The sequence below is a fragment of the Hibiscus syriacus genome, unplaced genomic scaffold (assembly GCF_006381635.1).
Source record: "Hibiscus syriacus cultivar Baekdansim isolate YM2019G1 unplaced genomic scaffold, ASM638163v2 tig00000452_pilon, whole genome shotgun sequence".
NCBI lineage: Eukaryota > Viridiplantae > Streptophyta > Magnoliopsida > Malvales > Malvaceae > Hibiscus > Hibiscus syriacus.
The window spans coordinates 919096-941742 of NW_024061787.1; the positions used below are offsets into that span (position 1 = coordinate 919096).

At 29.5% G+C, this 22647-nt stretch overlaps 2 protein-coding genes across 2 annotated transcripts; one reads left to right on the forward strand and one right to left on the reverse strand.

The window, feature by feature from the left end:
* Positions 1-13240: 13240 nt before the first annotated feature.
* Positions 13241-15023, forward strand: LOC120205733. The gene is made up of 5 exons (XM_039205562.1): positions 13241-13534; positions 14154-14241; positions 14426-14598; positions 14784-14862; positions 14968-15023. The coding sequence occupies exons 1-5, from the start codon at positions 13517-13519 to the stop codon at positions 14982-14984; spliced, it is 375 nt and encodes a 124-aa protein (XP_039061493.1). The 5' UTR covers positions 13241-13516; the 3' UTR covers positions 14985-15023.
* Positions 15024-16104: 1081 nt separating this feature from the next.
* Positions 16105-16696, reverse strand: LOC120205742. The gene is made up of 2 exons (XM_039205572.1): positions 16389-16696; positions 16105-16278 (listed from the first exon to the last, which is right to left on the reverse strand). The coding sequence occupies exons 1-2, from the start codon at positions 16675-16677 to the stop codon at positions 16262-16264; spliced, it is 306 nt and encodes a 101-aa protein (XP_039061503.1). The 5' UTR covers positions 16678-16696; the 3' UTR covers positions 16105-16261.
* Positions 16697-22647: the final 5951 nt, after the last annotated feature.

Below are 22647 nucleotides of genomic sequence, written 5' to 3' on the forward strand. Positions count from 1 at the left end.
TTAACCTAGTCTTTATCTGTTTCGGACCTGAACTGTTTTGACCTGAACTGACATCAATCTGAACTGAAAATGACTTGACCTGAACCCAATCTGGATCTGGTGTCAAATCAACCTAAAAATAACACATAATGATTTGACATGTACCCGACCTGATCCGAGTGAAATCATCAAATTGACTTGATTTGACTTGTATCCGATTTTACCCGACCTGTCAAGATCCGACTGAAACCTATCCGATTATCTTATTTTACAGCCTTAATAGTACAATTGTAAAAAGATAAAACGTGTACTGTTGTGAATAGGAGATTATGAATCTAATGAATGAATTTCTTCTTCTCTCAAATCTATTTTCCTTTCTTCTCTCGTATCCTTCCTAAACAACCCTAGAACACATAAATAATAATAATAATAATAGTAATATATAGTTATTTAAGAATATAATATGTATTATGCAATATAAATACAATAATAAAATAATAAAAATAACATGCGAGGTCGGACGAAAATGAGTGTCTACAGATCTGCAACAACATCAAATTTAATGTTGGTTGTCGACCGCCGGTATTCTTTATTGTCTTTTTCTTCTCTATGTCATATCTTTATTTTCTTATATTTTTTTATCTTCTATAAGTCTACTTGTATTGTGCGTTTTCATCTTCCTTTATGACACATTTTTTTATGTTTTTTTGGCATGTTTTTCGGGTTTTTGACCTTTTTTATTTATCTTTTTCTATTGATTTGACACTACCACAACTAATTAATATGACACTTATCTAATATCTTGTTGATATTCCCTACTTTGGGCCCTCGGATTGGATTTGGATACCCGATTTACGTTCATGGATAGCTTTTTTCGTCGCTTGAGTTTGATTTGTGGTTTGTCGTTGGTGTTTCAATAGCTTGATTCCTTTTGTAGTTTATTTGTTGATGTGATCAAATCTGTTTGTATCTATCTTTGTTCGAGTTTCTTTGTTAGATTTAATATTTCCTTGTATGGTCCTTATGTGATCATAAGTTATTAGTTTTGTTCAATGATTATAGGAAGTTTTCATGTGCTTAATTTACGATTGTGATTGTAAATCTTTATTGTATTTTGGGATATTTACTATTTTAAATAAAATTATTTACTTTTATAAAAAAATCATCAATTAATTCATCTATTTTTCTCAACAGCTTTAACGTACGTCGTTTTTAACTTCTTTTGGACTATTAAATTTTAATTGGCACGTTCATTTCCTGCTTAAAAAGTTTCATTCTTATGCACTTATCCTTAGCTATCCGAAAGGAACTTGAAGGAACTAATAAATAAAACATTTTCAGAAAAAAAAATTCCAAAACAGAATATTGTTCTATTTAAAAAAAAAGAAAGCAAAAAAAGAGAGTGCATTTTGGAAAAAAAAATACTTTCAAGTTGATGCGTATTTTATGTGCAATCCAATTATTTGCTAATTCAAAATAATAGATCGTTGTAGTCCTTTTTTCCTTTTCTTAATTTTATTGTTTTTAACAGTGATATGATTTCATTAAAAGGTGCTTCCTAATCTCATATTTATTATAAAGTAGAAATTAATGTTTTGATTTCTCAACAGCCTTATCTAGAAATCTTGTGTTTATCTATTTTCAATTTTGGAAAATGCCAAACATATATTTAAGAACCGAATAAATTAGTTAATTTAGCTCATTGCTGCTAACCATGAATACACTGCTTGGTAACTAATATTTGTTAATCCTAAGATTGCTTAATTAATTCGTTTGATTATCTAATCACCCATCAATAATCGCTTTATTCTTTACTATTTTTGTTCTTATTCTAGTGAAGTGCAGTTCTCTTAAATCTTTTAATTATTTTTATTATGTAATGATTAATTCGGTACTAAAGTTTTATAAATTTCATTAATTTGATCGTTTTAATTAAATTTGATCTTTAATATTTTAAAAATAATTAAATCATTTAAAAAACGCCAACTAAAGAATTAAATTTTTAATGTAATCTATAGGATTACTAGTTTTTTTATATATTATATCAATAAATAATTTAATATTCAAAACGTATTAAATTTCATAAAATAGGAAAATAAGTATAATAAAATGTGATTCATTATGGTTAAAACTAAAAGAAATCAATTTTAAAAAGTTATTTCACTTCAAACACGTGAATCGTTAACAGTCCAAATGATAGTTTGATTTTTAATCCAATCGATTGTTTTTAGTCCTAACTAGATAAATGATAAAGAAAGATGAAATTATCGACACTAGTTTTTGTCCGTTCTTAATATTATTATTATTATATTTTTTTATTTTATTTTATATTATATATATTATTATATTAATTATATATATTATATTATATATTATTATATATTTATTTATATTATATTATATTATATTATATTATATTATATTATTTATATTATATTATATTATATTATATTATATTATATTATTTATATTATATTATATATATTATATTATATTATATTATATTTATTATATTATATTATATTATATTATATTATATTATTATTATACTATTATTATATTATTAATATTATTACTACTAATATTATTATTATTAATAATAATTATTACAAGCCCAATATTACAAATATAACCCGGAACCCGTTTACAGATGCTAACCCAAGCTAGGCCCAAATCTAGCAGGCCCATGAGAGAAGCTCGTGCAGCTAGGGTTTCTCACAAACAGCCCCAGCCACCAGCTCATCTCCACCGTCCGATTCAGATGAACATTCCAGATGATTCCAGAAACCCTAGGGTATCATTGCCACCTTGGGTATATTTCGGCCACCACCTCTACAGCTCCAATCGAAGAGTGCCACGGCTCCACTGCCTCTCCAGAGATATCCCGAAGGTTCCAGAAGATGAACGAGGACCGTACAACACATTAAGTTAGGGTGAGTCACCACCGTAGGTCCAGTGACTCGCCAGATCTTGTTATCATTGCACCAAATCTTCGAGGCCTCTATAAGGCGATCTTGCAAAGGAAACCCACAGGGAGAAAAAATGAGAAAGCAAACCAACACAGTAGAAAGAGACAGAGGAGCAAGAAAGAGGAAATAACAACAACAATAAGGACAAGAAACGAAAAGCAACAGAGCAATAACGAGAGAGAAACAAAGCACAAAGTGCGACAAAACGAAGAGAGCAACGCATATCAACCAAAGAAGTGGATAACTGAAAGCAAAAGGAGAGGAGAAAAGCTTACCGTATCGTCGTCGGAGTCTTCAACGTCTTCAAAGAGCCAAAATACCGAAGGTAAAGGACTTAAATCTTTGTTAATCTATAGGTTTTTTTTAGAGGAAATAGGTTTGGAATAGTGTTTAGGGTTGAGAGAGCTTCATTTTGGTTTAATTTCATATTTTCGGCCACCGTGGGTGGTAACTGGCAGTGGCAGATGACGCCAACGTGTGGTTGTCGATCGGTGATCGGCCTTCCTTTGATGGAGGAAGTTTAGAGAGAGGGCATAGAGAATGAGTTCTCTCATTCTTTAGAGAGAGAGAGAAATGAAGAAATGGGAATAATGAAAGCCTTTAGGCCATATTTTGGGTATTTAAACCCCTTTCCAAATGGTGCCATTTTGGGGAGGGGTATTTGCATAATTTAGGGAATGGGGAAATCATGTTTGTGGTCCCTCAAGTTTTGTAATCTTCCATTATAGCCACTGAAATCAATTTTTTGTACCTTTTAATTTAGTATTTGCATTTTATTTTATTTTATTTTCGTCCCTGCCTATGTTTATATATTTTTAGGGTAAAATTACATCTTTAGCCCCTATTTATTTTGTAATTTATATTTTAATCCCCTATTAATATTTACGGTTGAATTTCACTAATAGTACCTAGTGTTTTTAATATTTTGAATTCTGTCTTTTAATTTAAATATTTTATAATTCAAATTTTAATATTTTTATTATTAATATTACCATTAGTTTATTTTTAGTATTATAAATTGGACTTATTTATAGTATAGATTTAGATCTTTTATATTTTAATTATTAAATCACATGCACTTAGGTTATTTTATTTTATGAGATAAATTATAAAATATCTCCCTAATTCACTAGGAAGGTATTTTAAATAATTTGTTGGTATGAAATAATATTTTTAATGTAGTTTTTAATAGGATTAATAATATAAATTTAATTAAAAATTTATCTTTTACTGCAAAGACATTAATTAATAAATGTCGGTACTAATTTTGGGCGTTGTAGGGATGTTAATCCTTCCCCATACGTAACCGACTCCCGAACTCATTTTTCTAGTAAGCAAACCCGAGTTGTATTATTTTAATATTATTCTTAGGAATTTTTATTAAAATAATATGATATTTTGGTGACCAATCTCACTAAATAAAAAGATTGGTGGCGACTCTACAACTTGGTGTTTCATCTTATTCATGGAGGATAAATACTTACTTTTTCGAGACTAGTTACACCGTTTTGGGGTGTACTATTTGCACTCTTCGTCGCCGGGAAGAGAAATGTCTCGATAGCTTGGCAACTCTGTTGGGGAGTTTTTTTTTTCAAAAATGATAGTCCATCCACCAATTTATTAATTATTCGTCTTTGCATTAAATAATAAATTTGTTTTAATTTTTTTATTATTATTTTACTAACTTTTGTTTTTTATGTATAGATTTAATTTTGGGTCATTAGAATAGAATAATAGGTTGTATATTATTTATTTTATGCTTTTCCTCACATACTGAGCACTATATTCATGACATGAGCTAAAACCCCGCTCTTATCATGTTTAAGTGAATGAGAAACTACTCCCTCGTGTGGTTTTCACCTCCGTATGGACATAAGGAAGTGTGTTCCTTTGAATTGAACTTAATTTGAAAGTCTGTAATGGACTAGGATTGGGGGCTTGACAGTCCAAGGGGACACCAACAAAGGACAATTCGTTGACCCTTTTTACCCAAGAGCCAAAACCCAGCATATAATAAAACCTAGAACTTGAGTCTAGGTGGAACCTAACCCAAATGAGTCTTGTAAGCACACAACGAAAATTATATTGAGTCTTTTAATTTACGCATTTTTACTTTATTTTCTGAATAAATGCATGCGAACTAGAAATCATGCGGTTAGGTTATTTTTCCAAACCAAAGCATGAAACTAAAAAGCATGAGGTTAGGATATGATTTTTTTTACTATCCATTTTTTTTTGTATATTTTGAAACTGCATATATTAATTTCTTTTGCTTACATTGCATAAATCATGACATGATCAAAGGTATCGATTCGAGAGTGGTCATCAAAATGATTTTTATTATGGAAAGGGTTTCATGATCAAGTAAACTACAACACAACCAAGGAAGGACATCATGATCCAAGGATAGAAGAGATCTATGTGCCTAAAGATCGTATGTTCGTTGAAGAGAAAAATGAGATACGAGAGATAAAGGAGCAAATGTATAAGATGATGGATAGAATATCTGTTCTGACCAATGAAAAAGAGACTTCTACACAAAAGGAGAGAGAGTTCAATGAACCTAATACTGCAATCTCATATATACAAGTAACTTCTGATCCTAACCAATGTGAGAAATTTTTCACAGTCACCATCCATACCAACAATTTGTCAGGAGACCCTAAGGAAATAATTGTAAAAGTTCCCAGAGATGAAAATAAACCATGTATTCAGAACTCATCATCATTTAAGAGTCATTTCCCAACTTCAGAAACTAAGGATCAATCTAGTTTGGTTAATAATTATCTAGACAGGTTGATACCAAAGGTAGTCAAAGGTAAGAGTAATAGTGTGGGCATCTAGAAGGAAGGAAATTCGCTGAAGAATGAGGCTCAAATACATCATTTGGAAACTGAAAAATGATAACCTGAGGGCAGAAATGGAAACTATACGTGAGGATCTCCAAATGATCAGTCAAGCCTTTCAAAAGGTTGGTTTAAGAAATATCCTGGAAGAGTGGATAACAGGGGTCACTAAACTGAAAAAGAATTGCAAGAAACATGCAGATCAGGGCAAGAAGTTTTTTCATAATCTACGGGCTGTAGGAGAAATGCGTGATACAACTAACATCAAGTTGGAAAGATGCCAAGCCGAAAATCAAATTTTGAATAAGGTCATAATCAAAATGGAAGATTCGTATCATATCCATCAGTGTGGAATTGAAGCTGAACTAGAAGACATCAAAGCCAAAAATAAGAAATTGATGACACTTTTGGATCCTGTACAAGAGCTTATTGATCGCAAAGATTCCCTTACAAGGAAATATAAGAAATTAATTTATTTTTAGTATTATAAATTTGACTTATTTATAGTATAGATTTAGATCTTTTATATTTTAATTATTAAATCACATGCACTTAGGTTATTTTAATTTTATGCGATAAATTATAAAATATCTCCCTAATTCACTAGGAATGTATTTTAAATAATTTGTTGGTGTGAAATAATATTTTTAATGTAGTTTTTAATAGGATTAATAATATAAATTTAATTACAAATTTATCATTTACTGCAAATATATTAATTAATAAATAACGGTACTAATTTTGGGCGTTGTGAGGATGTCAATCCTTCCCCATATGTAACAGACACCCGAACTCATTTTTCTGGTAAGCAAACTCGAGTTGTATTATTTTAATATTATTCTTAGGGATTTTTATTAAAATAATATGACATTTTGGTGACCAATCTCACCAAATAAAAAGATTGGTGGCGACTCTACAACTTGGTGTTTCATCTGATTCATGGAAGATAAACACTTACTTTTTTGAGACTAGTTACACCGTTTGAGGTTTATTATTTGCACTCTCCGTCGTCGGGCAGAGAAACGTCTCGACATAAATAGAATATCATTTATCTAGAGAATGATAAATAAAAATAAATCTTAATTTATCTATATCTCTTAAAAATAAAATAAATGATAACTATAATCTTAAATTATCTAAAATGTCATAGTCTAAATTTAATCAAGCTGATTAATAAAAATATTAAAATTTCATAATTATTAAAAAAATTCCCTATTGACTTGTATAAAAAAGATTTATGTGAACTGATCATATATTTAGTTTCTAATATTCAATTGAGGTGTTTCAAGAGGGATGGGTCTACAACACACGTCACACACCGATATGTACCTGTATAAATTTAGAAATTGCTATTAAACTATGATAAAAATGATCTTTTGGTCATTCAAATTTTAAAAAAGTTATAAAATGAGTACCAAATTTTAGATTTTGTTAAAAAAAAGTATTGACACTAAACTATCGTTAAGGGCTAATGTGGCATATTAAATTAATAAAAAAATATCTCATTTGTTTCATCAATTGTGACTAAAATTTCATATTTGATACTTTTTCAATAATTTTAAGTAATAATTCCAAAAAAAATAGAAAAATAATTTTTTTAATATATACAGTTTCAAAATTTATTTTTGAAATTTTAATTATATTTTTAAAATTATATTTAAAACTATCAAACAAAAGTTAAAGAATTGAATCACATTGTTTAATAAAAAATGATTTTATTTTTATAATTAAAATTGTTGGATCTCAAAAACTATAAATGAATTTTTTAAAATATAATCACAATTAAATAAAAATTAATTATAAATATTTTATGAATTAATAAATTCATAGTTTTTAAAAAATAATTATAATTTTATGAATTAAAAGATTAATAATAAGTTATAATTTTTAAAAACTTTATAATTTTAAGAATGAATCGTGAATTTCTATATATATATATATTTAAAAAATTGATTTTTTATAATTCTTACTTCGAAATATTAAAAAAATATCAAAATGAAATTTAGTTTACAATTGAGGGTTCAAATAAGATGTTTTTTAAATTAATTTGACATTTTAGGTTATCCTTTTATTGATAATTAAAGATGTGATTTTATGAAATTATAACTCGAAGTCAATCCGAAAAACTTAATTTTTTGAGTCAATTTGAGTTCTGCTCACCCTTGTCGACTAAATGTATTGAATTTTTCTAATAGTTTGTTTTTACTAGGAAAGAGTAGAAAATTTTTCTTTTAAGTTTGCTTTTACTCAAATCCTTTTAGCCGAATATTTGATATGAAAGCATATAGATTTTTTTTGTTTATAAATTAATGAGTTATTCTTTTCATAAATCCATGTCTTAAAATATTTGCAGAAAAACAATTGACTTGGTTTGTTACACGAAAATCCAAGAATCATCTCAACTTTTTTCTCAACAGCAACAAAATAAAAACAAATTAGTGAATATTTATAATTTTTTGAAAAAATATATCAATATTTGAGTGATTACGGTTCACCTGTAATTAATCATTTATTAATTGAATCAAATAATTAATATTTTAAAGTAGAATTATTATTTAATATTTTTATTTTTATTTGATTTATTAATTAATTATTTTAGATTGAATAGTAAGAAGTCCAATATAAGGTGACCTTCACAAAGTTTTTTTATTAGCAAACATTTGAATTTGATCTTTTGGTCTTACTTAAAGAATTTAGGTCCTTTTTTCTAATGAGATCAAATTTTAACCATCAGGACACTTGCATGAGAATTCATAAAGTTTACATGATAATTTAAAATATTGATTTGATGGTTTACGATATTATTGTTGTAGTACATGATAAATGATGATATGGCAGATGTGCTTAATTAATTTTTTAGCTAAGTTCGAGGGCCTAATTGATTTTTTAGAAAGTTTAAGGACTTAATTAATTTTCTTGAAAATTAAAAAAAATATTTAAATTTAAAATATAAACAATTATTAATGTATTTAATACATTAAATATAAAAATACTATAAAATTAAATTATTGAAAAATTAGTTTAGGAACCAAATTGAATGTAAAAAGTTTAGAGATCATATTGATTTTTCAATGCAAAAGTTTGAGGTACCATTAAGTTAAAAAATAATTATTGTTAAAAGGATTTGAACTTGTGTATGTTAAGTTACAAATACATAGTTTTTAAATCTCCAAAATAATTTTAATGAAAATTCTAAAAATGTATTTTTTTTTTGTATTTTCATATTTTTTTCACTTATTTTTGCTTTCATTTTCCATAAATCATTTTTTAGTTTTACAGTTAAACACATTTTCTTCAACATTTTCTATTTTTAAAAAACATAAATGAAAATAGCTTATATTTTCTATGACCAAACATACATTTATAATCTTATTAGAGGAATTGGTTGTCAATTAATATTTGCATTCTTTAGTAATTAGTAAATAATATTAAAAGTAATTGCATTCTTTAATATTCTTCAAAGAAAAAATTATTGAGTGATATGAAATAAATAGAAAAGATATTCACGCAATTCATTCTATATAGAATATATGTCCAGCTTTTAATGAAATTGTCTAGAATATAAAAATGCTTGATCCATAGATAAGACACGATTATTAGTTATAAACCAAAATCTAAGACCTTCTCAATCTTTTCTCAAACAACATATATTCGGTCCCTTGATTCTTCAAAGATTTGTGGAATTGATAGATTGCCATAATATCTTCATTTCATGGCGTACGGTGTGTGTGCGTGTGTATCTTAATTTTTAATTTAAAATTTCTAATATTAATTTTAAAATTTATATATATTTTTTTATAATTTATTTTATTCTTTTTAAGAATCTTTAAATTCGTATGTATCCCCACATTTGGATATCTTCAAATTCAATGATTCTGTTCAAAGCTTAATAATATATATATAAATTGAAAACACAAAGAGTCAACTATTTGTTGTGCAACTAAGCATATCCCCAAGCATCAACTTCAGCCTTATCGACCTTACTCATGATCAACAACGAGTCTTCTTCTTAACTCTTTTTTATCCAACAACTTCTAAATGACCTTTCCTTTTTTGGAACTCAAATTAAATTTGGGATATTTATCTTTTTTTCTGCTATATAATTGTATAGCTTGTAATATTACAAGTAGGATTCATTTCAAATTAATTAGAAAACATCCACCACCACGTTTCGGGAACTTAAATTAAATTTTAAAATTATTATTTGTATTACTTATAATAAGTTTTTGTACATGAAGTAATATAAAATTGAAGTAAATTTAAAGTTAAAATTGAATTATATAATAATAAAAATATGAAATAAATTCAGACACAAAATGAAAAATAATTAAAACATGTCAAAACAGAAAATAACATGAATACAATATAAATATATAATTGCAGGGACGTACACATGATTTTATGTTAGTGGGTGAGTTTACAAAATTTTAAAGAAGGGCAAATTTATAAAATTTTAGAGGAACGAAAATATGTTAAACAGAGTAACAATCTGAGACGAAATTCGAAACCTGAGAAAATAAAAGAATAAATTAAATTCTATAAAAAAATAAGGAAAATAAAAGGAAGATAAAATACTCTTTTTATTTTTGATCTTCTGATCAGACTAAGTTGAGGCCTGTCGCTATACAATTTCCTTAAGACAGATTTTCGACCACTCCTTGGTGCTCGGTATCTTTCAACTATATGATCAACTACAATAGCATGAGCAATAGAGATCACGAACTATCCTTGCATTCGACTATAACCGGAAAAACTAAGGAGGAAGAAGAATATTTTCTAAGGAGAAAAAATATTTTTCCAACATAGAAAAGTTCTTGAATTCTGAGTTGTAAAAAACCTAACAAGTTTGCTCACTATTTATAGGGGATTTTCAAAAGAGTTTTACTCTAACCAAATTTCTTTTAATATGTAAATTTAGATAGATAATAAAATCTTTTAAATTTAAAATATTAAGCAGATATACACTCCTTTTATTATTTAAACTTAAACAAATATGATTTTAATTTGAAATATTCAAAAGGTATATAATTATCTTTAATATTTAAAGTTAAAAAGATAATAAATACATGTTTAAATTGACATATTCAAAGAGTAATTATCTTACTAATATTCAAATTAAATAATATCTTTTAATTTATAATATTTAAAAAGACTCTGAATTTAATATAAATATTAAATTCATCAAAGTAATTTATCCCTTTTTCCAATAATCCCCCACATGAAAGAAATTGATGATTTAATCAGAAATATTTTGGTACGATGTGGTGATAGCCTCTACGAACGATAGTTGCATAGGATAGGTAGGTTTCCTCTTTTGAACCTTCCCTTGTGACAGGATGTTTACTTTACTGACTAAACAGTAGACACAATGTCCTTGAATTGTTCTACCGTTTGTGTAAACGATGACATACTTCACACAACTACCCCTTTGATAAGAATTTTGTTATCGTTGGTATGTCCTTAAAGCCATGGACATCTGCTTGGTTCTACAAGAGTTTGAGAGAAATAAGCCCAATAGTCTCCTTGAAGTGACCCTATTTTATTCTCACATAGGTGACTTATGCTGCTCGGCTTACCACAACACACAAAAGTCATTAAAAGCTTTTTCTTAACCTACACCATTATGATCACTATTTACATCAAATTGGACTCAATTTTTAACAAGTGACAGCATCTTGTTAGAGGGTTAAGTGTATCGAATCATTAAATTATTTCAAATTAAATTGAGAACTAAATTGATATGGTATTTTAATATTAAATATTTATTGAATTCTTCTAAACTATGATCAAATTTATAGAATATGTAAGTTTTGGGGACTAAAATTGTTATTATTATAAAGTTATATCATCATCTCCTTTAAGTTAACTATCAAAATTAACATATAGATATCAAAACAAAACGTAATATTAGGTACCATTTTGTTAAAGAAATAGTTGGGATTCCAAAACAAAAGTACATGAAAAGATGGAGGGCCAAATACTTAGTTTACCCTAAAATTTAATATATCCATACAATATTAAAATATTTAAATTTATTGATCATTATTTGTATCTAATAATTTTAAAATTTTATTCGTATTCAGAAACAACTAAAAGTTGTCACATGTGTATGTGTATATAACAAATGAAAACCATATCTAGAAACTATATGTTATTTTCTCACTCGTACAATCTTCTCCATAAAAATTCAACAATCCAAAACAAAGTGTCAAGAAGGTACCCGAGGAGACACATGGCAAACAAGGGCTGGATTTCTACTTTGTTTTGGCCGATGCATCCAAATGGCCATTTGTTTTTAAAAATTAAAAAACTAGAAATAATATTTTTTTTAATAAACATGACATAAATATTTAATGAATTCACATATGATGCTTTTTCGCCTTTAGATAAAATACCCTTTTATCTAAAGAGTATAATTTATATCAAGGAGATTAATTATGCTATTTTATTCTTTATATTTAATATTTATGATTTTCTTTTTAATAATTTTTTTTAAAGTTTTAATATGTTTTATCTCCTTAATATCGTTTCATATTTTTTTATTAATTTTGCGAAGTATAAAAGATGAAAAATTTATTTATTTTGATTAAGCTAATCAAATGATTAAAATCTATATTAATTTGACTAATATTTTTTATCATTCTTCATTTTCACCCTTTATACTCAGTAAAACTTAAAACTATAATGTGTTACCATAAGACCAATACTTTGTTAATATTTATATTAAGATTATGTTAAAAATTACTGCTACGCATCAAGAAAATAATGTATCTCATTATTTTTTAAAAAAAAAACATATGAAAATTATTTTATTATTAATAATAATTAGTTATTTTAGAATAAATTAATATAAACATAAAACTAATATATTTTAAATAGAGGACGATTATTAGTTAGTTTTTGGAGATGAGACATAAAAAATATTAGAATAATATTCAAAATTTGAATCATATAATTGTGAATTAGAAAAATATGTTAAAAGAATTGTTTGATAATATTTTGATCAATTTAAAAAGTAACATAGACTAACACGAGTTAATTCAAATGGTCATGAGTTTGATATCGTTTAAGCAATGAGTCGAGTTTGAGTCATTGTGTATGCAGAAAATTTCTGCTGGAAGACTCTCCTACTAAAATTAGGTATGCGATGTAGATCGATCCGAATTAATTAAGGCATTAAAACTGAAAGGACAAAAAAATAACACAAATAAAATATAATTCTGTAATCTAAAACTCTTTGATTTTATCATCATCTTGATCCTGATAGAAGTTTCATCTTCACTATTCCAAAAAAAGAAAAAAAAAAGGAAAAGGAAAAGAAAGCAGAAACAATGACAACCCCTATTTTGGACTTATAAATAGAGTCGGATGGTTTGCCAACAAACAACATATCCCTACATCACTGCAAAGTCTTCACGTGCTCTCAGCTTTCTCCATTCTCCTTTGCTCTCCTTAGCTTAGCCTCTTCTCCTACATCTGCTGCAATCTTCTTTAGTTTTTATCTGTTTGCTTTGTTTTCTCAGGAAAGATAAAAAGAGAAAGAAAATCTTATCCCTGGCCTGACATTGCCAGCCACCTCTTTTTTTGTTTGGTCTCTTTCTTTGAGGATCGTTTCTTGCTTTAAGATATATACATATAAGAGTAGTTTTGTTCGTTGGTTGACAAAGAAAGATTTCTTTTATTAACCCAAAAAAGGAAAAGAAAGTTTTACATTTTTCTGGCATGGAAAACAAAAAGCAAGTAAGTGGTTCTTCATCTTCATCGTCTTTGGATCATCTCTTTGGTCCAAAGAACTCTTCTTCATCATCCTCAACTGGGCTTTTTGGGGCAATTTTCCCTCCGCCATCAGTGGTAAAAAACTTGTTTATAAACCCATTTTGCTCTTCATTTCCTATCCATAAATAATTCAACTTTGTTGGTTCTAATGAAACAAAATGAAATTTCCTTTTACGCTTTAGTCAAATATTTACTTGCAAATGTGTGAAAACTTGATGCTGGGAGTTAATATTTTGATTGGAAGTCATTAAGAAGTTGATATATATATAGGAGAAATTTGGTTTAACGCTATTTAGAGTTTGTGTGTGTGTGTGTGTGTGTGTGTGTGTATTTCAAGTGAACGATTCTGTAAAAGATGCAAAGAGGTGCTTTATATATAGTACATCGAGTGTTTGGCTATAGTCACTTGGTGGATAAATGCTAGCTAGTGGAGTTACTGGTCCATCTTTCTTGGAATATTTTAAATTTACAGTGTGTTTTGTTAATGAAAATGAAGGAATATGGGATATAAGTTTATATATACATTCCAATACTAGCTAGTTTCAGTGCATGGTCAATGATCTCATTCTGTTTCTTATTTAAGGTGCTTGGGAGGGACTCCACTCACTCTGGAATTAGGGGGTCTTGGAATAATCAGGGTTTAGCCCATCATGGCAGATTTAGAAGTCCAGGTTTCTTATCCCTTCTCACATAATTTTGTCTTCAAAGGATGATGCCTTTCCCATTGCCTTTTTCTGCTCTAATGAATTCTCTAAGAAGTTCTAACAACAATAATTAGGCTAGATTCTGAAGCAAGTAATGGCTTGAGAAACACGGATATGAGAGAACTTTCTATGAATCTTGCACATTTCACAGATCATACCACTGATTATACCGAGGGACAAAGCAGTGGCACAAGGAATAAAGACAAAAGTTCTTCCATTTATCACGATGAAACCGTGGAACCTTCCTATCTCAGCTCATCTATCTACTATGGAGGCCAAGAAAATTATTCTCCAAGGAACAATACCACCCAGTCTCCCCCATCTGTAAGCATAGCTTACACTATAGAATATTACTATGTTTAACACTATTATAAAGATACGATCTTTCAGAAATTCTCCTAATATATGATTTTTTTAGTTTCAGCATACTCATGTAAGAAACAAACCCTGCTTTCTCTGCATACTAAATTACCTGGGATGTCTCGTCTTCTTTTCATCTATATTGACAGTTCAAATTGGATGGGGGACATGATGATCGTGATGGAAACGATTCTAGTGATGGTGCTTCAAGAGGAAATTGGTGGAAGGGTATGAAAAAGCTTTAGATTTTTTTGGTGATAATAAAAAATTATTCTCTTTCCATAAAAATTAAAGTACTGCAGTGTCTTTAATCATTCTTCTTTGTTTTTGCAGGCTCACTTTATTACTAACATCTTAATCCAAAATTTCTGTCCAATACTCTTTTAAGGTACATATATATATATATGCAATATGATTATGATGTCTCTCCTTTATCATTTATATCATTACCACTTTGAGAATATGTTTATGGATTTATTTTGCATATCATTCATGTATTCTATCATATACTGCCCTTTTCTTTACATATTTCCTTCGAATCTATGTGATTGAAACTATGTTTATGGATTCGTTTTGCAGGAAAATTGGCTGGTTGCGTCGTGAATCTTATTATTATTACTATGCAAAATAATCTGATAGATATAGCCTGGCTACGGTAGAAGCATAAGCATAGGACTTTGTGGAAGAATGTTGGGTTCTTTTTCTTGTAATCTGATGTAAATTAAAGCAGACTGTTTGTTTTCTACAACTTCTTTGTACTATAAATCTAAATTTAAATATAAAATTATATTTTCTCTTGTCCACTTGATTTTCCCTTTAAAAGATTAAAAGCATTTTAGATTAGTTATAATGGCAAAATTAACCGCCATGATTTATTAAAATAGTCGTTTTGGTCTCTATTTTTTGGACCGTTTTGACCCCAACATATTATTTTAAGACAAAGTCCTTAAAGCCTTACTGAATAGTTACTTTGACTCTTATTATTTTTTTAGAGCATTTTGGTACCTAATATTTCATTTTAGGGTAAAAGACCCCCTTTTTTAGAGCATTAACCGTTCACTAATTCTTTCATCAACTGGGGATCTTTTTGTCCCAAAATGAAATGTTGGGACTAAAATTCTCAACAAAAAAAAAACCATAAGGGTCAAAATTAAAATTTTGATAAACATTGGGCGATAATTTTGATATTATGCCTTTAGTTTATTACAGACATGGAAAGATCACAGACTTGAACCCATTCTTCCTTTTTCTCCAAATGTCCGAAGCATATCCGAGCATGAATATAAATATATATATTAAGATGCATATCCGTATTCAACACTTCCACCTGAATTCAAATACGTGATCATCTAAATCTCGCGTATCCAATTACTTAGGGAATTTAGTCATTTAGTTGAATTAAACTCCGTTTAAAGTCATTTATAAGATAACCAAAATAGGCTTTTATTTAGCATTCAAATAGCTGGATTGAACTAAAAATATGCTTTTATTTAGCATTCAAATAACTGGATTGAAAAGTTAAATTCATAAGCTACATGAACTGGTTAATGGAAAGCACAAATTCCAGCAAACTCAGAACTACGAGTAAGCACACAAGCAACATCGGGAACCATGACTGTCTTCGTACTCATGGCAAAGTGTAAGCTGCAATACGCAAAAACCAGTTTTGAGTGATGCAAATTAAGGAAAACGAGACTCGATACTTGGAGAATCTGTAAATGATGCTATTGCAAAGTGAGAAAAAAGAAGAATACCACCACATCGGTAACCAACAGGACGATCAGCAATGTTGCAGCGTTTCGGAATGGTGATGGCGATTTCGGGCTTGATTCCGGAATTCTTAGCCGTGTTGGAAAGCATGACCGCGCATAGGCATGGCGGGTTCTGGCCTATTTTCTTCACTTGTTGGCAGCAACAGCTGGAAACTGGAGCGTTAGTATCTTGTGCAGCCGTTGCACATGGGGCTAACTTCCAGGCTTCCCTATCAGGGGATGATTTCCCACATTCACCTGCTCCTTCTACAACATTAAACATTTTATGCATATCCAGTATCTAAGAACATGAAGCTATATATATTGTCGCAAAATGGTACTTAATCGCTTATATATTGTCGCAAAATGGTAGAAAGTATAAATCAAATATGAAGTTAGAATATGATACATTTATTAAAGTTTAATTAATTTGTTTCGAATTAATTATTACGGAAAATCCTTTAATTCGAAAATGAAATATTGAGATTTGCTCATCCTCCGACGGGAAGGTTATCTCTTATATTTATTGCCTAAAAAGAATATTCCCTCATCGATTTATAAAAAACGTAAATCAAATATAAATTGAATATCAACATTTTACATAAAATAAATTGCTATATAAAAAACACGAATTGCATCATTTGAATTAGAATAAAAACACATTAATTAGTAAAATAAATTCGATTTATTTCAAGTTCACATTTCATTCGAATGTCGTATCAGGTCGCACTATTTCGACCAAACAATGCTTTCTACACTCATTCTACAAATAAGTGTTCTTGAAAATATTAGAGTAGAAAAACATTAAAAATGAATGAAACAAACGTTTTGTACAATCTTTGGAAACCAATTCCCAAGAACAAAGAATATATACATACATAAATAATACGAACAAATATATAACATCCATACATGGTAAAATGTAAGGAAACAAAATCTAACTATGCAAAAATTAAATTATAGAAGTAAAATAAAAAGATAATAAAATACAATAATTAAAAAAATAAAATTAAAGTACAGAAAAATAAAGAGACATAAATAAATGATTAGGACATTAAAGCAAATAAAATGTAAGTACTGAAATTAAATAAAGAAAATAAAAATGCATAAATTTAAAAGTGCATAAAGTTAAATAGCAGAAATTAAATGCAATAAAAATAAAATGTTAGTAGTTAGTAATTAGCGGTTAGAAAGGTTAGATGTTAGAAAATGTAGCAGTTAGCGTAGTCCGAACTATAATAATACGGATCATACCCGGGATCTGGGGATCACAGGGTCGAATCGAATAATTTAAACAAATTAACAAAATAAATATAAAAAAAGTTAGTGGTTAGCAGAGTCCGAACCATAATAATGTGGATCATACCCCAGATCGGGTCACCACAAGGTCGAATCGAATATTAGAAACAATAAATAAATAAATAACAATGGTTAAAGTGCAATAAAATAAAAGTTAGTAGTTAGCTTAAAATAAATAACATAGCAAAATTGTGATCAAATTAAAAGTTAGTAAAATATGCATGCATATTCAAAATAAATAAGAAATTATTTACCATAGTACAAAAGAGGCTAAATTACAGGGGGCTAAAGGTGATTTATCCTCGATAATGACAAAACTGTGAAACACACCGAAACTAGGAGGACCTGTGGGTGATTTACCCACTAATAGGTGACTAAAAGTAAGAAAAAAATTAGAGGTTTAGGGACCTTGAAATAATTTACCCAAAATCAAGATGAAGCTTTTTCATCCCTTCTGCCTCACAAACAGAGATTCTCCCAGGCCAAGTTAGGCCCGACCACAGCCCAATGGTGGCTTTTCTCAGGCCGGCCACCGGGCTGGAGACTATCATATTCCGACATCTTACAACTTCGACCGGAGATGGCCCTGGACTGACCCGGACGGAAACAAAACAACGATCTCCTCTAACCTTTCTATCATCCTTCGATAGTGAACCCTCAAACTCCACAACCATCGTTTCGACAGTCGTGAGTCGCAAAGCCTCACGTTAACAAAGACATACAAAACTCCTAACGACCAAAAGACTCTCGGCCGAACCCCCCCTAACGACTACAATAGGCGGCCTCACTCCCCGACCACCACTATCGGTGGTTGGGTTCCAAAACCAAATGTTTCCCCTAAACCTTACCTAAAGCCCCGGTTTGAAGATGTTCCCCGACCATTCAGCTTCCTAGACCGACCACCCTAAGGCCGACAAGGCTCCGACGAGGAACCCGATCGCCCCCTACACCTAGCTATGCGAAAAAAGGAAGAGGACAAGCAAATAAGACAACGATATGAAGAAGAGAACCCTTTTTTTTAATTTGCTTTCTTTCTGGTTTACAAAAGGGGGCCTTGAAATCTGCTTTATTTTTGGCTTTTAAAGCCCAAAATTACACATAGGTAATATTATAAGTTTGGTCCCTGTATTTTGTTTCCTCTTTAGTTTTAGGACAAAATTAAGATATTACAAACAGCATATTATCTAATAAGTTCAAAATCCACCAACATATCAACTGTCGAGAAACATGAATTTCCTCATTATTAACATTACGGAACCCTGTTAGAGTTGAAATACAAACATTTTGTAATGATCTTGGGAGATGAATTAGGTATTTGAAATGATAAATTAGGGTTTAGATGATGAATTAGGGGAAAGTGAAATTAATTGAGAAAAAGAGAAGTAAAGGAGATGAGCCTTAAAGCAAATCAACCCGTTTCTGCCAAGGAAGACGAAAGCTTGGATGACGAGCCCAACAATGGATTCAGCACATAAATTGTTGAGTCAATCAATCGAATTGTCGAAACGATTTTTTTAAAGGTGAAAATGTGATATTTTAAAAATCACATTAATTCTTAATTATCCTCTTTTTAATTTAAAAACAAATACGATTTAAAAGACCTCTCGCTTCGAAAAATTTTGGATTTCCTTTACGATCGAAAAAAATACAGTCCGAAGAGTCGCCACCAATCTTTGATTAGGTTGTGATTGTGCACCCAAAAACGCTTTTTCATTTTAAATAAAAATTAATTTTAATTAAAACAACAAATTGAGATATGCGTTACCAAAAAAATGAGTTCGAGAGTCGGTTACGTGTGAGGAAGGATTAGCACCCCCACAATGTCCTAAATCGGTACCTAGTCGATTAATTAACGTCTTTGCAATTAACTTTACAAATTCGAACTTAATTTGACTTTTAATCTCATAAAACAAAGATGTAAATTTAAAAACATTCAAAAGCACTCAAATAAATTAGATTAAAATTATCGAGTCGTTTTAAAAAGATAAAGAATGTTCGATTATTTACAAATATCAAGACCAGATCTTAAAAGCTATAACAATCTTTTCTCGATAAATTTAAATAGCCGAACATTTCTTTTTCTTCCATTCCCAAATTTTAAAGTGATGGATCAATTTATAGGCGTCACTGATGGGATACACTTTTATTTTAAAATCATTAAAAGCGGATATCAAATGCGTTATGACAACCCACTTTAAATAATTTTAAATTAAAAGTGTATTACCCTTAATCCAATTATGTAATATATCGAGTTATGCAAATGAGATTACCATACAAATTATGCAAAAAGAATGTCATACCAAAATTAATTAAACAAAATTAAAAATATCATACAACGTGACATAAAAAAAATCACACACTTGAATGAATGATGGAACCTAAATTAATATATTCGAAAGGATACATAAACACTCAACTGCAACTATATTTTACATATATATATTATGAACATGTTAATGATCCATAAAATTTGAAATTTGGTTAAGCCAATATATACATGCTATAATTACCCCTAGAATGACTTATAACAAATGTTTTTAATGCTTGCGTGTAATAATTTAAAAAAAATGCTCACCATGTTATATTTGGCACACATAAAATATATTATGGAGAGGATTAAAACATATTTACAGTGTGTATATATATATATATATATATATATATATACAACCGATATAATATCTTGGAAAAATACGTATTTTAAATATATGAGTACCTATCAGCGAAGCAAAATGTATCAAACAAGGACCATATTACGCATAATCACGCTCATATATTTATCGATATCATGCAGGATTGAAGCAGCAAATGTTAAAGACAAACAAACAAATTGCAAAGTAACAAACAAATAAAATAATATACCAAGGGATTAAAATACAACTTAATAGAATTGCAAGTATTGGAATCCAGATAAACCCAATCACACAAAAATGAAATACAATGGACTCCAATTAAACTACACCGTTTCAAAAAATATTAAATTAAGATATAACATTATAACTACCCCCGCTTCTACTAAATCTAATCATTCTTAGGGCCATTCTCTTCTCCTCTGCCATACTCTCTCCCCCTTCTCAAACAGGCTAACTTACTCTTTCTCTCGGTGATAACCATAAGGCTTCACTCGCGCCACCATAGGATTCAACCATGTTAGTTCTCTTGGGCCATCACTCTAGCCTTCACTCTTTTTTATTTTAAAAAACCCCAACCTAGAAATTAACCCCTAACTCATGTACAAGGTTTCTTGAGCAATTCCCAACGCTCCGGTTTTAATCCAGGTGACTAAAATAGGTAATCTTCTAACCTTTATTTTCTTCCTAAATAAATACCACACATATGAATAGTTACTAAAAATAAACAAAATAAGATGAAATACCTCCTTTTTAATGCTTGTTGTTTTTTCGTTGTTTTTTCTTGAGAGAATGTTACTGGCTTTTTGTGAATGATTGATATCCTTGCGAATGTGAGAGTGGAATCAAGGGAAAAAATTGTTTCCTTTTTATTGCTTTCAAAATGTTGAACCCGAAACTTTTACAAATTCCCCTCTTTCCCTTTCGTTCTGTCTTTGTAATCTTCTTGCTCGTTTTTTCTTTTTTTTTCTTTTTTTTGCTTTGTAACTTTCTAAAAAAACAAACTCCCAGATAGTGGTCAATTCTAAATTAAAAACCCATTTAAATTTTTTTAACTGCTAGAAGAAACCCCCATTTCGTGCTTCCTTCTCTTTCTGTTGGTGGATAAGTGAATCCTCATTTTTTTTTTGTTAATTTCCCATACTGGTTAATATTCCAGGTACACCGAGGCAGTTTTTTCAAGCGTGTGTTTCATGTGTACATAGCTAAAACATCAGATCACCATTATGATTCAATGGTTGTTCCTTAGGCGGCGCCTGGTAACACTTTCATAAAACCTAACGGGTTATAGGTTCTTCTCGGGTCCTAATCTTCTGGATTGCTATCTGGATGGATCGCCCATTTCCACCTTGAATTTGGCTACAATTCAGTTGGGCCTACAATCAAATAATATGTGACAAATGAATAATACTACACTTAATACTAATATATATATATATTAAAAAAAATCGAAACTGACACCATACTATATTTTATTATCTTTCTAAACTACTATATTACTATATATAATTATCAACAAATAACATAAAATAACATAACATAATCAAAATAAAATTATAAGATAATAGCAAAAAACTTCGGACTAAAAGATGTGTCTACAACTGCCCCTCTTTGTCCACTGTTGTACTACAACAGTAGGGCAAAGAATAAAGACACAAGTTTTCGTCCGAAGACGATCCATCTCGTCATAGGAAATCTGCACCACTGCGACTTCATAATAAGTCAGAATTGAAAAAATCTTCGAAAGACGGGTCCGCTCCCTATTCCTTCAGGGAGTAAAGGACTCGAAAAACATTCAACAAATAGGTTCACTCCCTAATCCTTTAGGGAGAATAGAACTCGAACAATCTTCAACAAACGTGCATGCTCCCTATTCGTTCAGGGAGTATAAGACTCGAACAATATTCAGTAAACGGGTCCGCTCTCTATTCTTTCAGAGAGTATAGAACTTTAACAATCTTCAACAAACGGGTCCGCTCTCTATTCCTTGAGAGAGTATAGGACTTTAACAATCTTCAACAAATGGGTCCACTCTCTATTTCTTGAGAGAGTATAAGACTCGAATAATTTTCAACAAACGGGTTCGCTCTCTATTTCTTCAGAGAGTATAGAACTCGAACAATCTTCATAAAATGGGTCCGCTCTCTATTCCTTCAAAGAGTATAAAACTCGAACAATCTTCAACAAACGGGTCCGCTCCCTATTCCATCTGAGAGTATAGAACTCGATCTTCATAAAATGATTTTGCTTCACTACTATTCCGTGAAGGCTTAAGATTGATTTGCTTCACTACTCTTCCATGAAGGCTTAGGTTTGAATTACTTCACTACTCT